The sequence below is a fragment of the Martes martes genome, assembly GCF_963455335.1.
Source record: "Martes martes genome assembly, chromosome: 7".
Lineage (NCBI taxonomy): Eukaryota > Metazoa > Chordata > Mammalia > Carnivora > Mustelidae > Martes > Martes martes.
The window spans coordinates 142,060,794-142,079,274 of record NC_137894.1 but is presented as its reverse complement, the minus strand read 5'-3'; the positions used below and the strand labels follow the sequence as shown (position 1 = coordinate 142,079,274).

Below are 18,481 nucleotides of genomic sequence, written 5' to 3'. Positions count from 1 at the left end.
AAATAAAAATGATAAAAATAATTTTTACACACTAAAAAAAACCCCAAAAACCACACACACACTTTTTTTTTTTTTAAGATTTTATTTATTTATTTGAGGAAGCGGGCGGGGTGGGGGGGGGCAGCAACGGGAGAGGGTGAAGCAGGCTTCCTGGCTCAGCAAGGAGCCCGATGCAGGACTCGATCCCAGGACCCTGGGATCATGACCCAAGCCAAAGGCAGATGCTCAACTGACTGAGCCACCCAGGCGCCCTAAGAAACATCACTTCAATCACAAGTATCAAGGTCTCTGAAAGCCACTTACTTATAAAAAGCTGAAAATCAAGGCCAGCATTAGCTTATCCTATCCTTACCCCTGCACACATTCCAGTCAAAGAACTAACAGGTTAAGAAGTTTAAGTCCACTTCTCCCTCCTGTCAATGACCAGGGCAGGTTCCCATCAGACTGTAAGGTACACTCGGACAGGGACTTGTCAGACTGCCTGTTCTTATATTCCCCCAGTGCCTGGCACATACGTATCACTCACATATTTATGGAGTAAATGGTCATCAGGCGAGTGGCAAAAAAGAAAATGCTGGCGGATTCCAGATGACCCAACATGCAGAACAAAGAGCTGAAAGCCTGTATTTGCAAATCTCCACACAGAGACTGTCCACAGCCCCATCACCTTCTCATTCACTGGACAAGTATTTATTGTATCGCCACGTGCTGAGAGGACTGACAAGAGCGGAGCAAACATACCAAGTTTCCCACCAGTTTTTAGTAGTGGGACACAAGTGAAAACTACTACGTCAGATGACGACAGAGGGAATGAAGGCGATGAAGCAGAGCAGGGCAGCCGTGATCTCTGTTTCACAGCATCTGACCACAGGGAGTGGTCAAGGAAAGCCACGCTCTCGTTGACACACAACCAACGACCAGGAGGAACCGCGGGAGCCGCGCAGACGTCCGGGAGAAGAGCACTCCTGACAAAGGGACAGAAACGCTCTAGGGAGGATGCTGTGCGTGGATTCAGAAGGCCCGAAGTGGGGTCAGACTATGTAGGGCCTTATGGCCAACTGTCGGGCCTTCTGATTTTTATACTGAACTGGAAAGGCACTGGAATGTTTTAGAGATTCTTGACATGTACTATGCATTTATATGAATGTTAAAAAATTCACTACATCATCTATGAAACTTCTGCACACAATATAATTTTGAAAATGTGTTCTGAAGTCAAACGTCCTGACGGAGAAACATTTGTGTATGCTGTAGGTCTAAGAAGAGTATCGTTCCAAGAAAGCTACAACTTGTTTTAAAATCTCTAATTTGAGTTTGCCTTTTGAAACCTCTTTCAATTCTACATGTCTAACATACTGTATATATGTTAAATTTTTTTATAATTAATCAGCTTAAAAAAAAAATCACCCAGCTTGACGGTCTGTGCCATGGCTAATGATTTCCCTCCATGTCCATTTTAACACTGAGATGCGTGCTTACCACTGTACCGGTTTCTCGTTTTTATATAATGAAAATAAGATGCAATCAAACACTTAAATAACTGCAGAAGTACTCATTATATATAACTTATAACGTAAATGATGCATAAATGAGCAGGACCATCTGTTTCACTGATTCCCAACAGCCAGAGTCACCTTGCAAATGTCTACACCCAAGCGAAGTGCAGCGGAGTCTGGGAAACCTGCTTCTTCAGGAAGCGACCCATGGTGGGCGCGGCCGCTCTGACTCAGCTCTTACAGGCGAGTCCAACAACAAAAGTCAGCCTCGGATTATCCCCATTCCGAACCTAGCCTCTCTCCTGAAACTCCCTTCTCGGAGCTCTGTCAGGCCACAGTCCTGTATTACATTTGACCGCACTTGCTTTGGTAAACATTTTTTTTTTTTTCCATTAAAGCAGTAAAGTGAACCAGACCGGGAATAAGATCTGGCCTAACTGTATACACTTCAAAGAAGACAAGACTATCCAGTAAAAAACACTTTCAGAGATTTTTTGCTACTAACGTGTCCACTTTGTTCTGCTAAACGTTCCGCTGCTTCTCTACACAGTCTGGGCCTTGGGTAGGTCTGCGTGTAAGGCAGGGACACGAGGGTAATGGAGAGAGTTCCACGTTGTGCGCTCAAAGCAGCAGGAGCCCCTCAGAGAGAAGGCTGTCCTAAGGCCCTTGTGTTTGGACAAGCAAGGTAGGCATCTAGGGTGTAGACCAAGTGGGACGAGGAGTGAGTCCCCAAGGAAGGGCAGCCTGAAATGGGGTGGGGCGGGTGCTGACAGGTGGGAGGAGAGGGGGCACCCATACCCATCCCAGTGGGGACCAGGGAAATGATGTATCACAGGTGCCTTGCAGTATCGATAAAAATGTGTGCAAGGACTGGTGGAGTAGTGCAGGTACACCCAGATAGAACCGGGTGACGGACATTAAGGAGGGCACATGAAGTGATGAGCACTGAGTGTTACAGAAGACTGATGAATCGTCGACCTCTACCTCTGAAACCAATACATTATATGTTAATTAACTGAATTTAAATAACAATAAATTTTAAAAAGCAACAATGAAAATTTGGTAAAAAATAAAGTTGGAAGCAAGAACTTTTTTATCACGGGTGGGTTTTAATAACCACCAAATAATAGATACTCTTTGACCTGGAAAAGAAAGTAGAACTATTTAAAAAAATAACAATAAGGGTCTGTTAAAGGCCAGCCTACAAACACCCAACCCCACATTCCTATGATCTCCCTCTCCTCTGAGCAAGTTCAAACACTCCTGACGCTGCCAGTCCAATCAGACCTCTCTTTAACAGCAGTGGCCTGGTGAGGGCATCAGCTCTCTCAGCTGGATCAACACTTACTTACCGCCTCTAGCCCTGGCTCCTCACTAAACCACAAGGCCGTCAAGAGTTTCACTGCTTCTCACCTCCCTAAGGAAAACCTGTGTCACAGCCAGGCAGGTCTCCAAAACAAAGTACTGTATCTGGTCCCCACATCCTCAGGCCTGTCTGGATGCAAATGTGTCTTTCCCAAGTCCGCAGTGCCGCGTACACCTTGTCCCACCAACTCTCACACCCCTCCCCATTCTCCCCTGCAGTCAGCTGGCTCCAGGGCTCCCCTTGTTTCTGCCCAGGAAGACGAAGCGCCTTCTGCCAGGTCCCCGGGGGGGCATCCGAGCACTAATAGTACACAGGAGATGCCTGATGCTAAAATTACAACTCAACTGTCCTCATCTCCAATTAGTGAACATTTTTCAGTTTCTCTCACCATCTGCCTAACCTCCAGATTCTACCACTTTTTCAACCTTTACTCACTCCTTTGTCCCCTAAATCTCAAGCCATTGTTTCATCAAGTAATTTTCCAGAATTATTTAATATAAACTATTTAATCACATTGTTCTCATCTATGCTACTTGAAATGATTTACATTTCTTCCACATGAAAGGTGTCTTTATAAGGCAGATTTCCAGGCATACCCCAAAGACTGGATCCCTCACCGCAGTTTTACTTAGACACAGCCCAAAGCAATTCATGTAACATCACTAATGCCTTAAGAATGTAATTATAGTTTATTAAATGAAGCAGCACATGAAGGCAGATGTGTGTAATAAATGCCATCTGGAGAGCAGAGGTTTAGCCCAAACTTGGCTACTAATTAGCTGTGGGATCTTAAGCATTTGATTTAACTTCTTTAGGCCTCAACTTCTGGCATCCAAAAAAGAAATGGACTAAAGGAAATACATATAATTACTTGTTTATATGTTCCTTTTTCCTTCTTTCTGCATTAGAGTATAAGCTTCCTAAACCCCTTACTCCTGCTACAGTACCAAGCGCACAAAGCTGCTCAATTCAGTATGACCCCAATCGAGATACTTTTGGAAAGAACGTGAAACTATGAGTCTAAATCTCACCTAGAAAATAATACATGAGCCAGAAACACCAAAAAGAATAAAAATGGTACAAATCAGGAAACAAATCAATGAAACAAAATCAAGAGTCCAGATATAGACCTAGGTAGACATACAAGTTTAATATAAGTGAAGGGGGAAAGAATTAAATAGGTCCAGATTTGAACAGCATAATGAGAAGGGAGAAGGAGTGGAGGGCAGAAGACACGTAGGTATCTATGTCTGTAACGTGGCGGGGAGGGGCTTTTTCGGTATGACGGTATACTACAAGCCACAAATAAGGTTAATAAATTTAAGTATATATAATTCTAAAACACAAATTTAAAAATAAGGTAAGATTTAACTGCTATTTAGAGAAGAATTAAAAGGTCAAAATATGAAACATTCAATCCTCAGTAATAAGCAATGAAATCCTCTTCTATCCATTGAGCAAAGTTTAAGAAACAGTTAAAATTCCCATACAGTGAGACACCACCTCATACCTGTTAAGATAGATGCTATTAAAAAACAAACAAACAAACAAACAGAAAATCACAGTTCTGACGAGTTTGTGGAGATACTGGAGCCCGCGCACTGTCGCTAGGAGTGGAAAACAACAACAGCCTCTGCGGAAAATAGGATGGTGGTGTCCCCCCAAAATTAAAAAAAAAATTATCAAATCCAGCAATTCCACTTATGAAAAGAAACGGAAGCAGGTCCCCGAAGAGGCCTCGGCCCACCGTAGTCACAGCGGCAGCATTCCTGGGAACCAGAACACAGAAACAACCCAGATGCCCATCAACAGATAATGGAGACAAAGGCGGTCTATCCACTAGTGCAGTGGAGTATCGTTCAGTCATAAAAATGAAGGAAACTGACACAAGCTACAATGGGGATGAAACGTGAGGACACTATGCCGAGTAAAATAAGCCAATCACCAAAACAGTATACTTCCACTTATATGAAATACCCCGAGTGGTCAAATTCATTGAGTCCAAAAGTGGAACGGTGCTTGCCAGGTGCTGGGGGGAAGGGAAGATGCAGACTTGGGTTCTTTAATGAGTACGCAGTTTCAGTTTTTCAAGATGAAAGGAGTTCTAGAGGGAAGGCTGGGTGACTCGGGTAAGAGTCTGCCCTTGGCTCAGGTCACAATCCTGGCGTCCTGGGATCAAGTCCTGCATCGGGCTCCCTGCTCAGCACATGCTTCTCCCTCTGCCTCCCTGCTTGTGCGCTCACTCCCCACCCACTCACTCTGATAAATAAATAAATAAAATATTTGGGGGGATAAAAGCTCTACGGGTTGGGTGCACAACAATATGAATGTACTTAATACCATTACACACTTAAAAATGGTTAAGATCAAAATATAAATCAACATATTTCATTTGCTGCTATAATTTCACAATAAAATTTACTTGGAATTAAAGAAATGGTTAATATGGTAAATTTTACACTGTATTTTACCATAATTAAAAATAATTTTTAAAAAAGTTTTAAGAAAAAAAATTAATATACCCAATAATGGGGACATTCTGGAAAAGAAGCACTCTCCTTTAACGCTTCAGATGACACATGGAAAATATCTATAAATGTAAAATGTACATACCACTGGACCCAGCAACCCCATTTCAATGATGTTCACAGCAGCACTGTTTACACATGCTTAACTATGAAACACCCATATTATATGACCATTAAAAAAAAGTAAGTGTAGGGGCACCCGGGTGGCTCAGTGGGTTAAGCCTCTGCCTTCGGCTCGAGTCATGATCTCAGGGTCCTGGGATCGAGCCCCGCATCAGGCTCTCTGCTCAGCAGGGAGCCCGCATCCCTCTCTCTCTCTGCCTGCCTCTCTGCCTACCTGTGATATCTCTCTCTGTCAAATAAATAAATAAAATCTTAAAAACAAAAAACAAAAAACAAAAAACAACTCAGTTTGGCTTGAATGCTGTTCAGCACCAAAAAGAAAATGAGCCATCAGGACATGGAGGAAGCGCAAATGTATATTATTATTAAGTCAAAAGAGCCAATCTGAAAAGGCTACATACTACATCATTCCAGGTAAATGTCAGCTCTGGAAAAGATAAAACTATGGAGGCAGTAAAACGATCAGTAGTTGCCAAGAGTTACAGGGCTGGGAGGGATGCACAGGCAGACCAGAGAGAATTTCTAGGGCAGGAAAACTATGCAGTACGAAATTACCATAGTGAATACGTGTCCTCATACATCTGTCAAAACCTCCAGAATGTATAACACAAGAACAAACCTTAATGTAACCTAGGACCCTTGGGTAACAATGATGCATCAATGTAGGTTCACTGATAACAAGTTGACCATTCTGGTAGGAGAGGTCCACAGTGGGGTGGAGGGGGGGGGGGCTGTGCACGTGTGGGGCAAAGTATATGGGAAATCTCTGTAATTTCTACTCAATTTGACTGTGAACCTAAAACTACTCTAGAAATTAACTCTATTCTTAAAAACGAAAAAAGAAAAAAGAAATAATGTATTTGCCCCTTGGCCTAGGAACTCTATTTCTACAGATTTATCATCCCTACAGCTTTTTAGTTCAAAAACCAAGAAACAGATTCTTAACTACAAAGAACTGACGATTACCGGGGGTGGGGGGGAGGTGGGGAGGTGGGGGGGTGGGGGGGGAGGTGGGAAGGTGGGGAGGATGCATAAAATAGGTGATGGAGATTAAGGAATGCGCTTCGGACAATGAGCACCAGGTGATTAAAATAAAAACTTTTAAAAAGTAAGTTTAAACAAGAAAGAAGAACTGAAAGACTTCAAATATCCAGTTACAGAATGAATAAGTAATGGGAATAAAAGACACAGCCTAAGGAATACAGTCGGTGGTACTTGAACAGTGTTTTACAGTGACAGGAGCCACACTTGTGTGAGCACAATGTAATGTATACAGACTTCTTGAATCACTACATTGTACATCTGGAAGTAACATAACATTGTGTGTCAACTATACTTCAATTTTGTAAAAATGATTAAATTATAGGACACCCATTACTTGTTATTTAAAAACTAGGTAACTGTAAATGTACTGAGACAGAACAGAGTCCCAGATAGATTGTTAAGAACAAACTGCTGAAAAGCTCACACTTTGTGATTTAAAAATTTATATATTAATATGTATAAAAATATTGGGGAGGGCGTCTGGGTGACTCAGTCGATTGACCGTCTGCCTTTGGCTCAGGTCATGATTAGGGTCCTGGGATGGAGTATGTACCCCCCTCCCCAATCACATCAGGCTCCCTGCTCAGTGGAGAATCTGCTTCTCCCTCTCCCTCTGCCCCTTCCCCCCAACTCAAGTTCTTTCTTTCTCCACTCCATTCTCAAATAAATAAATAAATAAATGATCTTTTAAAAAAAAGAAATACATATATGATACACAGTGACTATGAGGATGATAATTGCCTACAGTGTATACTCTGTGTTGTATGAAATTTCTACAACAGCATTCATTTTAATAACCACAAAATAATTTTGCAAACTTGCAGTAACACTAAGAGGCACAGCTCTAAAACAGCTACTTGAGAAGAAAGAAACCAACGCAAGAAAAATCAGAGATCTACAGGTATCTTAACATGAGGGGTATCTGCTAGCAATCTATACATGTTCCAAATCTCCTATTCCTATGCAGAGTGAGAACCAATGCTGGACAAGCAAGACTTACATTCTTTGAAAATGAAGAATGTCAAGAAGAAAAGGCTTTTCTGCCCATATATGGTAGGGAAGGGAGCTGAGGGGAAATAATAGGTGTGCAAATGGAAAAAATTGTAACCCTGCCTGCATTCACACTACAATCACACTGTAAGGCCTAACTGTGATTAGACTACTAGAGAAGGACTGGAGGATTCTCAAAGCTCCACAAACAGGAGCCTACTAAGCAGAACCTAAATCACGTCAGGACACTACATCGTGTTTACATCCTCACCCCTGAGCAGCTGGGCAAGTTCCCGATAATCCCACACTCCATTCCTAGAGCGCATCCTAAGAAAAGACTAAAAACACAACAACAACAACAACAACAAAAAAAAGAGGAAAAGCTCTAGGAGTCAGTTTTTCACTATAGCTTTCTTTTTTTAATATTTTTTTTTGTTAGCATATAATGTATTATTTGCCCCAGGGGTACAGGTCTGTGAATCATCAGTCTTAACACAATTCACAGCACTCGCCATAGCACACACCCTCCCCAGTGTCCGTCCCCCAGTCACCCCATCCTTCCCACACCCCGCTCCACCTCCAGCAACCCTCAGTTTGTTTCCTGAGATTAAGAGTCTCTTAGGCTTGTCTCTCTTTGGTTTCATCTTGTTTCATTTCACTACAGCTTTCTTTTATAACAGCCAACTACTCAGAAACAATGTAAATTTTCAAGAGAAGAAGATTAATAAATACATCCATCTACCCATATGGTGGACATGGTAATTTAACAACCAATGTAGGAAATGCTTAGGTCAGTATCAGGAAAACAATACACAGACATATATACACCTACATCATCTCACTTATGTAAATATGCACACAAGAGGGAAAAAAAGAGGACGGGGGAAAATCCCAAAATGTTTACAACAGTTATCTCTGGGTAATGGAATAATGTGTGAGCTGATCCTTCTTTATAATTTCCTGTATCTTCTGAACTCTCAACAATATAGAAATGTTACTTGCATATTGGCTTTAAAAGTTTCAAGTTTTAAAGGCTTACATTAAAACTGCGAATTTATTTTAGGCAATACCACTGTTTAAAAATCAACTAACTTTTCACATTCTGCTCTTTTCTTCCAGGTCTAGAAAAAGTAAGAGAATATCAAAATGACATTGTGACTCCACAGATGTCAACAGGTTAACACAACCACAAAGGGCACTGACTGACTGTGAACTGTAGGAACAGAAGGAGCGTGGCAGAAACACAGAACACTGCGAGTTAATGAGTTCTCCCCGAGAGGCGCTCAGAGCATGAACCAGGGTGAAATCAGCACACCTGGACACGGCTACTGGCTTCACCACTATCTGTGTCAGGCTCATAAACCTCCTTGACTGTGAAATGCCATCTGCAAAATGGGGACAGAAATTTCCTCGTGGGTTGCTGTGAAGAGTGAATGCATTTTAGTGCAGTGCTTGCCACAAAGCTTAACTGAATGCTCATGATTCTGGATACTTGGTTCTGGGTACCATCATTTCATATGGGGACTGTGACCAACTGGAACATACCAGTAGTGCAAAAGAGAGACCCAAAAATCAAACCATCTGAAAAACACCTGAAACAACCAGGCTGGTTTAACCTGGATTGAGATGGTAAAGGGGGTGGGATGATGGCACATCTAAAGACTCATCAGAAAGCAGACCTATTTAGCAGAGTTCAGAAAAGCAAAGCCTTAAAAATTACAGGGAGGCAGATTTTCAGCTTTCTGTCAAAGAGAATATGTTCAAAAAAGGAATAGATTGCCTTTATAAGTTAATGCAAGTACTCAAAGGGGAAATAAACACACAGGAAGTACTTAAAAGGTCTTTCCCAGCACAGTAAAGACATCAGAAATGCCAATACACTTCCTTTTGCTACTTTGTTCTTCATTATAAACTCATTAAGCAGCAGCCTGATAAAGGCAAAATTAAGATACTCTTAAAATCAGATTAGACTGAGATTATTTTATTACTGCTAAATTCAGCATTATTAAGAGTAGATGAATTTCCTGTATTCCATGGAGGGGACTGTACAAAAAAGAATCGTTCCTGGTCAAAATTAAACCTGTTTCTTTACCATATGAACTCTTTGCACCTTAAATGTGCTAACATGGATACTGAATATACAAGAGGAGAGTATTTAATACGTATCCTCTCTCATACTTATTTGACAGTGGAAACTGGTCAACATCTATTTTAATACTAGAAAACACACTTTGGGAAATCCGGATCAAAGCCTAAAACTCTGAGCCTTTACTACTCACAATTGAACAGTTTCCTGATAACATTTACCACTGGTGGCTTTCCAAGCCTGACCCTTATTTTAGAGCATTGATTCTTAACCTATTTTTGTCAAAGACCCCTTTGAAAATCCAGAAAAACAAACATACACCAAAAAAACTTTGCATGGGATTTCTAAGTTCACAAATCCCCATAAATTCCATCCATGAACCTCCACTGAAAAATTTTCCAAAAGGGAATTTAGTTTTTCTTCTCTAAGTTACAAATCAAATTAAAACTTTGAAAATGCCAAAGATTTATGATAATATATCTGATACAAAATTAATTTTGCTGATATCATTTGAGCAGAGGGGAGAGAAAAGGTGAAAAATTAAACTCTGGATATACAATTAATATCACTAATAGCTATAGGACCCTTATTCCCCCAAAATAATATTCAAAGTAGCTCAGGGTATTCATCCTAATATAATTTTAAACTCATAAAACAGAATCAGTTCAATAGTTCCCCTTCTAGCTAGACTGAAGTCTTATAGTATAAATAAAGCCTGTTTCCAATAAAATGCATGTTGCCCTTTGTAACCCTTCAATTAGAAATTTATAAATCTGTAAATTCCCAGCTGAGGGAGCTTTACACTGCATTATAATTTTCTTTCCACTCTAAGCTTTTCCTCCTAGTTACTCCAGGATTAGCCTATACAGCACTTTGAAAAAAAGAATATTATGAAACCACTGGTTAAGAATCTTTATGTCCTTATGACAAGCCACAGTAAAGAAATGCACACTTTCAAACTTAAATGTAAGAAAACTATAACGTGTATAGGGACTTTTAGCTACAAAACTGACTTTAAAACTTTGCATTAAGTAAGAAGAAAGAGGGAAAATAAAAGTCCTTTAAAACTTACGTTTTGCTTCTGATAGATTCTGATTAGGTGACCAGACCAGCATGCCAAGATTGTCTCGTTCTTGACTGCGTCTTGCTAGTTTGGCTTGGGAGAAATAAAAAAAGAAAATTCTTATTATAATTTAACAGACGTAATAAGCCATGATTAACAGCACCATTCTGGTCTTTTAATCCTTGGAACATGGTGACACCACCCACCTTTTACTGAAATCTGCCCCAATGGAACCTGCACTTACCATCATGGGGTGAGCGTGGCCCTCAAGTCTGCCAACATGTATTTACTTCTAAGCCCTCTATTAACAAACAGGTTTATTATTCTCATTTGCGAGGTGAAGAAATGAAACAGGTCATTTAGTAGAAGGCGGTAGTCAGGACTGAACTCAGGCAGAACAGCTACATCGGCCAGGGGTTTAAGGCATTATATACGAAGACACCCTGCTTGCAGACATGGTACATCTAAAAGGGAAGCCTCAAAGATTCTTTCAAAATATGTATACTTCGGGGTGCCTGGGTGGCTCAGTGGGTTAAGCCTCTGCCTTCGGCTCAGGTCACGATCTGAGGGTCCTGGGATCGAGCCCAGCATCAGGCTCTCTGCTTAGCAGGGAGCCTGCTTCCCCCCCTCTTTCTGCCTGCCTCTCTGCCTACTTGTGATCTCTCTGCCATATAAATAAATAAAATCTTTAAAAAACTAAAAAATAAAAAATGTATACTTCATGTGTGCTTTGAGTACCTTTATCCTTCTCTGCCAGAGTAATTTTTTAGGGCCTTGACAACAGGAATCCAAAGATTCTTTTGACAACTTTATTAAAGAATAACCATTAAAAATACTTAATCTGAAAGCAAGCTTCCTTTATTTTTTTAAAAGATTTTACTTATGAGAGTGAGAGAGAGCACAAGCAGGAGCAGCAGGTAGAGGGACAAGCAGACTCCCCACTGGCAGAGAGCCCAACATGAGGCTCGATCCCAGGACTCTGGGATCATGACCTGAGCCAAAACCAAGAGTCAGAAGCTCAACAAACTGAGCCACCCAGATGCCCCTGAAAGCAAACTTCTTAAATGTACTCAAATTCTTGAAAACCTATGATACAAAATAGCAGACCAAAGGTTTAAAAGTGGCAGGTGTTGAGCTCACATGTATAACTGGATTAACCACAAGCAACAGTCATATACTACAACAGAGACATTTAAATGTTATCTTCAAAAGGTACAGAGGAGTGGAGACATTAAGAGGCTCACTAACAAGCATTTTACACTGGTTAGGCCCAAACTCATTCATTCCAAAAGTTTTCTTACCTTTGCTTTTTTTCTTTTTCCTTTTTTAAAGATTCTATTTGAGAGAGAGATAGAGAGAGAGAGAAAGGGCACACCCATTAAAGGCTCACAAAGCCTGGTTTAAGAATTCCTGTTTTCTATGAACCTGCCAGATCTCTAACCTTTAATTTTATCTATTAGCGTGTTCTAGGTTTTATAAAGAAAGAGATTTTTGGCAAAATCTAGGGGGCAGTTACATTAAGGAAAAATAATGGGATGGTGGAAGGGAAAGACCCAAAGTGTGGACACTATGAATCAGGCAAGGTGGCAACAGGGAATCCACATTGAAAAGGCAGAATTAAAAATGTCTTATTCATAGGGGCACCTGTGTGGCTCAGTGGTTAAAGCCTCTGCCTTCGGCTCAGGTCATGATCTCACGGTCCTGGGATCGAGCCCTGCATCGGGCTCTCTGCTCGGCGGGGAGCCTATTTCCTCCTCTCTCTCTGCCTGCCTCTCTGCCTACTTGTGATCTCTGTCTGTCAAATAAATAAATAAAATCTTTTAAAAAAAAATGTCTTATTCACAGATAACATGATCATCTGTGTAGAAAATCTACAAAAAGTTACTAGAACAAATGAGTTTAGCAACGTTGCAGGAAACAAAATCAATAATTTTTTAAAAAGTAAAAACCAAAATAGTTAATAAAAATCAAAATTAAAGAATACTTCTTTCAGGAGTTAATAAAGTTAATACAAATCAAAACTGAAGAATATCCCTTTCATCCCTACTCCCCCTTAGGGATCTGGTACAACATATACACTAAAAACTATAAAGCACTTCTGAGAGAAACTAAAAAAGATCTAAGTAAATGGGAAGACATACCATGTAAATGGATCAAAAGACACAATATTAACATTCTCTCCAAATTGCTCTACAGATTTGCTGCAATCCCAGTCAAAAATCCCAGCACATGTTTTTGTAGGAACTGAAAAACATCCTACAAGTCATACAGGAGCACAAGCCACCTAAAGAGCCAGAGCAGCTTCGAGCGGAGCCAGCTGGAAGGCCCACGGGGTCAAAGCCAGGTAAGATTCAGTAATGCGGACAGGGCTGCCGCCGGCGCACAGGAAAGTGAACCAATGTAACGGAGTCCGGAAACAGAACCACACATACAGGCTCAACGATTATTCACAGAGGCACAAAGGCAAAATCCAATGGAGAAAAATAATCTTTTTAACAAATGATGCTGGAACAATGGATACTCATATTTCAAAAAATTAACATGGGTTCATACTTTACATATACAAATATACAAAAATTAACTCAAAACTGATGACACAACTAAATGTAAACCAGAAGTTATAAAACTGCTAGAGGAAAACATGAAAAAACCTTTTTGGGGTGCCTGGGTAGCTCAGTTGGTTAAGCGTCCAATTCTCGATTTCTATTCGGTCACAATCTCAGGGTTGTGAAATCAAGCCTTATGTGGGGCTCAGGACTCAGGTAAGAATCTCACCTGCCTGAGATTCTCTCTCCTCTGCCCCTCCTCTTGCTCCCACCCATTTGCTCTCTAATATAAATAAATAAATATTTAAAAAAAAAAAAAAACAACCTTTTGAACTTAGGTTGAAAAAGATCTGAGGAAAAAAAAAAAGAAAGAAATAGACCTTAGATGAAACACCAAAAGCACAATCCATAAAAGAAAAAAAAAATACGTAAATTGGGGCTTCATCCAAAGTAAGAACTTCTGCTCCTCAAGTGACCCTTTTAAGGAAATGAAAAGTCAAGCCAAAGACTGAGAAATTACAAATCATGTATCTGATAAAGGCTTGTATCCAGAATCTATAAAGAACCCTCAAAATTCAACATTAAGAAATGATACTGTTATAGAACAAAAATGGGCAAAAAAATTTGAATAAACCTCCAATATGCCTCCAAAGAAGGCATAAGGACAGCAAATAAGCACATGGAATAGAAAGACATGCAAATTAGTCACTAGAGAAAGGCAAATTAAAACCATTCACGATTTCAAAACAAAACTATTAAGAGTATAAAACTATGAAGACAGACAATATCAAGGTTTGGCAATAATGTGGAGGAACTAGAACATCTAGTGGGGGGAAAGTGTGGCAATTTCCTAAAATTGTCACATACCACTCAATGGAATAATTTTTCTTGGCAACTTCTCTTTAAAAAAAAAAAAAAAGAACTATTTAAACATACAAATGAATCTCAAAGTAATTACACCGAGTGGAAGAGTTACAAATAAAGGTGGAGGGGGTTAGAAAGAATTCTGTAGTGCTGGACAGGAGGACTTGACGGTTAACATTATGAATCCTAGTTTTCGATGTCCACTGAGAGGGCCCTGCTGCAATCCAGCAAAAATGAGCACATCTAGCTCCCGTATCTCGATTCTAAATACCATTCACTTATAAAAGAAACCAGGTCTCCTTGGAGAAATGGGTGATTTCAGGACTAGGACAGGAAATGGGTAAGACGACCCTAGAATATCCTGTTATGCCAAAACGTAAGAAAATGTTCAAAGAATGATGGGCTCTGTCTCCCCCAGGCCAAATCAAAACTTAAGCAAAAACTTAAATGACAGCAATAAAATAACAATCTGTGAGTCCATATTGATAGAAAACAAAAGGACAGACAGGTTGAGTGAAAGGGGAGGCCAGAACAGTGAGGTCAAAGTTGGAAGCTGCACACCGTTGTCTTACTGTAGAAAGGAACAGTGTGGTATCGGCAAAAAAACAGATACACAGATCAATGGCACAGGAGGCAGTTCAGAAACAGACTCATATAAATAAATATGGTCAAACACTTCGTGACGGAGGTGCAAAAGCAATTCAATGCAGAGAGGATTCAGTTCAACACCCGTTCAACAAAGGGGGTTTTCGGGGCGCCTGGGTGGCTCAGTGGGTTAAAGCCTCTGCCTTCGGCTCAGGTCATGATCCCAGGGTCCTAGGATAGAGCCCCACATCGGGCTCTCTGCTCAGCAGGGAGCCTGCTTCCTCCTCTCTCTCTGCCTGCTTCTCTGTAATCTCCATCTGTCAAATAAGTAAATAAAATCTTTAAAAAAACAAAAAAACAAAAAAAAAACAAAGGGGATTTTCACAACTGGATCTCCATATGCAAAAAAGAAAAGTGAACGCTAGACCTATCTATACCTCACACCTTATAAAAATTTAATTCAAAATGGGCATTCCATACACTGGAATACCACACAGCAGTAAAAACAAACACACTACTGATACACGGCCGTATTTCCCACGCATCACACCCAGTGAAAGAAGCAAGTCTCCGAAGCTTACATATTCTACGATTCCATTTATATGACGTTCTGGGGAAGGTGAAATTATAATGATAGGAAAAAGATCAATGTTCCAGGGGTTAGAAGTAGGAGGAAGGCTAAGAACTGTACAAGATAAATATTTCGAAGAGATTAAACTGTTCTGTATCCCAACTGTGACGGTGGTTGTATGAACTATGCTTATTTCAACATTCACAAATAAGTACACCAATTTACACTGTATGTAAACTGAAGAATACAAATATGATGAAAACAAAACAGTGTAGGGCGCCTGGGGGGCTCAGTGGGTTAAGCCTCTGCCTTCGGCTCAGGTCATGATCTCAGGGTCCTGGGATTGAGCCCCCCATCGGGCTCTCTGCTCAGCGGGAAGCCTGCCTCCCCCTCTCTCTCTGCCTGCCTCTCTGCCTACTTGTGATCTCTGTCAGATAACTAAATAAAATCTTAAAAAAAAAAAAAAAGCAAAGAAAACAAAGCAGTGTCATTAATTTCTGGATTGGTACTCATGCCTTCTGAGGGTGCTAACTGTGAAGCTGCTCTCTTTGTTTAAGGTCAATTGCCAAGTTTTAAAAACCTTAAAAAGTAAGCCCAGACCTGAAGTAGAAGGATTACAAGGAAACTGAAATTACCAGCTTCCGTGACTGGGGAGAAGAAAGAGAACGCACTAGTGAGAATGTACCTTCGCACAACTACTATAGAAAGTTGGCGTCGTATGATGAAGTATGGATATCCAGCAAACCAGCAAACTCTAGATATAAAATACATACAACAGCGATGTTTGTCAAATTACAGGTCAGACCTATGAAGTTAATTCACTGGTCCCTAATCAGCATTTTTTAAAAATTAAGAATACAAAGCATCAGCACATTGCTTCATTAAGTATGTATATAACCTATTAGTTAAGATTTCTTACACACACACACACACACACACACACACTACTAGTTTGGTTCTCTGGAGAACTCTGACTGACATGATTGTTACCAGAGGCTTGTTTATGGTTCTAAAATACAGGAAAAATTTAAAAGTCTTATCAATGGGAATTGGCTAAACCACAGTATATGCAGTCAAAGGAATTAAATACAGAATATAAAATTCATCAGACGTACAGATATCAACAATTTTGATTCCAAAAAGTTAATGGAAATATATAATACTATAATGTAAATATTAAAAATATAGGGCACCTGGGTGGCTCAGTGGGTTAGGCCTCTGCCTTCAGCTCGGGTCGTGATTCCCGGGGTCCTAGGATAGAGTCCCGTGTCGGGCTCTCTGCTCAGCGGGGAGCCTTCTTCCCCCTCCCCCTTTGCCTGCCTCCCTGCCTGCTTGTGATCTCTCTATCTCTCTGTCAAAATAAATAGAGTCTTTAAAAATATATATACATACATATATATGCATATATGTATGTATGTATGTATGTATAACTGATGCTACATGTTATTAGGGCTACATACATTTATTTTTTTAAAAGATTTTATTTTGGGGCACCTGGGTGGCTCAGTGGGCTAATAAAGCCTTTGCCTTCAGCTCAGGTCATGATCTCAGAGTCCTGGGATGGAACCCCACACTGGGCTCCCTGTTCAGCAGGGAGCCTGCTTCCCGCCCCCACCCCCGCCTGCCCCTCTGCCTACTTGTGATCTCTCTGTCAAATAAATAAATAAAATATTAAAAAATAAAATAAAAGATTTTATTTATTTATTACACACACACACACACACACACAGAAAGAACGCAAGCAGGGCGAGTGGCAGAGGGAGATGGAGAAGAGGCTCTCCTTGGAGCAGGGAACCCAATGCAGAACTCGATCCCAGGACCCTGGGATCATTCCATGAGCTAAAGGCAGTCGATTAACTGAGCCACCCAGGCACCCCAGTGGTACACACATTTAAAGTATAAAATGTGTATGATAAAAACATTAAACACTCCAGTAACAGCCACTCGGGATGATCTTGCTTGGCCTATTACCTGTAATGCTTCATTGCTTTCTGCAAATCTGAGTGGTAGGTAGGTAAATATTTTCTGGTAGATTCTATGTTATAAAATTTTGAAACATTTCTCGGAAGTTTTTTTTTTTTTTTAAGATTCTTATTTATTTATTTATTTATTTATTTATTTATTTGACAGAGAGATCACAAATAGGCAGAGCAGCAGGCGGGGGTGGGGGGGGCGGGGGGCAAGAGAGGCAGGCCCCCTGCTGAGCAGAGAGCCCAATGCAGGGCTTGATCCCAGGACCCTGAGATCATGACCTAAGCCAAAGGCTGAGGCTTAACCCTCTGAGCCACCCACGCACCCCTGGAAGGGTTTTTGTTTTGTTTTGTTTTGTTTTGGAAGGGTTGTTTTTTTTTTTTGAAGCCTTCACTGTGTGATCTGATGTTACCTAGCACCGCTCCTGTGTGCCAGCGGAGAATCATCTTGTTCCACGTTAAGGGAAATACTCAGCATATTTTCTGTTCTGCCCGGAAACCCTGAATTAGTTCTCATTCTCCAAGGCTTACTGTATTTGTTACCAGGGACCGGAGTGTCAGCTTACAATTACGTTTTACATTCCACCAGCAGTATACTAGGGTTTCAATTTTTCCACGTCTTCTCCAATACTTGTTTTTATCGGACTTTCTGGTTCTACCCGTGAGTGTGAAACAGTGTGTCACTGTAGTTTTGATCTCCATTTCTCTGATAACTAGGGATACTGAGAATTTTTAACATGCTTACTCATCATTTGTGTGTATTTCTTGGAGAAATGTTCACAGATCCTTTGCCCATTTGTTAACGGGATTATTTGTCTAGAATAATGTGAATGTAAAATAGTACCGCCACGTTGAGAAACAGACTAGCAGTTCTTTAAAAGGTTAAATACAGTTACCATGAAACCTGGCCATTCCATACCTAGAGATGCAGCCCAGAGAAATGAAAACATATATCCACAAGAGAACTTGCATACAAATGTTCACAGCACCATTGTTTGTAACAGCCAAAAGGTGGTAATGATGCCCATCAACCAGTGAATGAATACACAATTGACCCCTGAAAAATGCGGAGGCTGGGGATGCCAATCTCCTGCACAGTCAAAAATTCGCCTATAGGGGCACCCGGGTGGCTCAGACGGTTGGGCCTCTGCCTTCAGCTCAGGTCATGATCTCAGGGTCCTGGCATCGAGCCCTGCATCGGGCTCTCTGCTCGGCGGGGAGCCTGCTTCCCCCTCTCTCTCTGCCTGCC

General features: G+C 40.8%; 1 protein-coding gene across 1 annotated transcript in view; it reads right to left on the bottom strand.

Moving 5' to 3' along the window:
- The window catches only part of RCOR1 (REST corepressor 1), a 121,016-nt gene that overhangs the window by 30,716 nt on the left and 71,819 nt on the right, over positions 1 to 18,481 (bottom strand). The window contains exon 3 of the mRNA XM_080809141.1: positions 10,706 to 10,789. Coding sequence (XP_080665267.1) covers positions 10,706 to 10,789 — 84 coding nt within the window. The remainder of the gene's footprint in view (positions 1 to 10,705; positions 10,790 to 18,481) is intronic.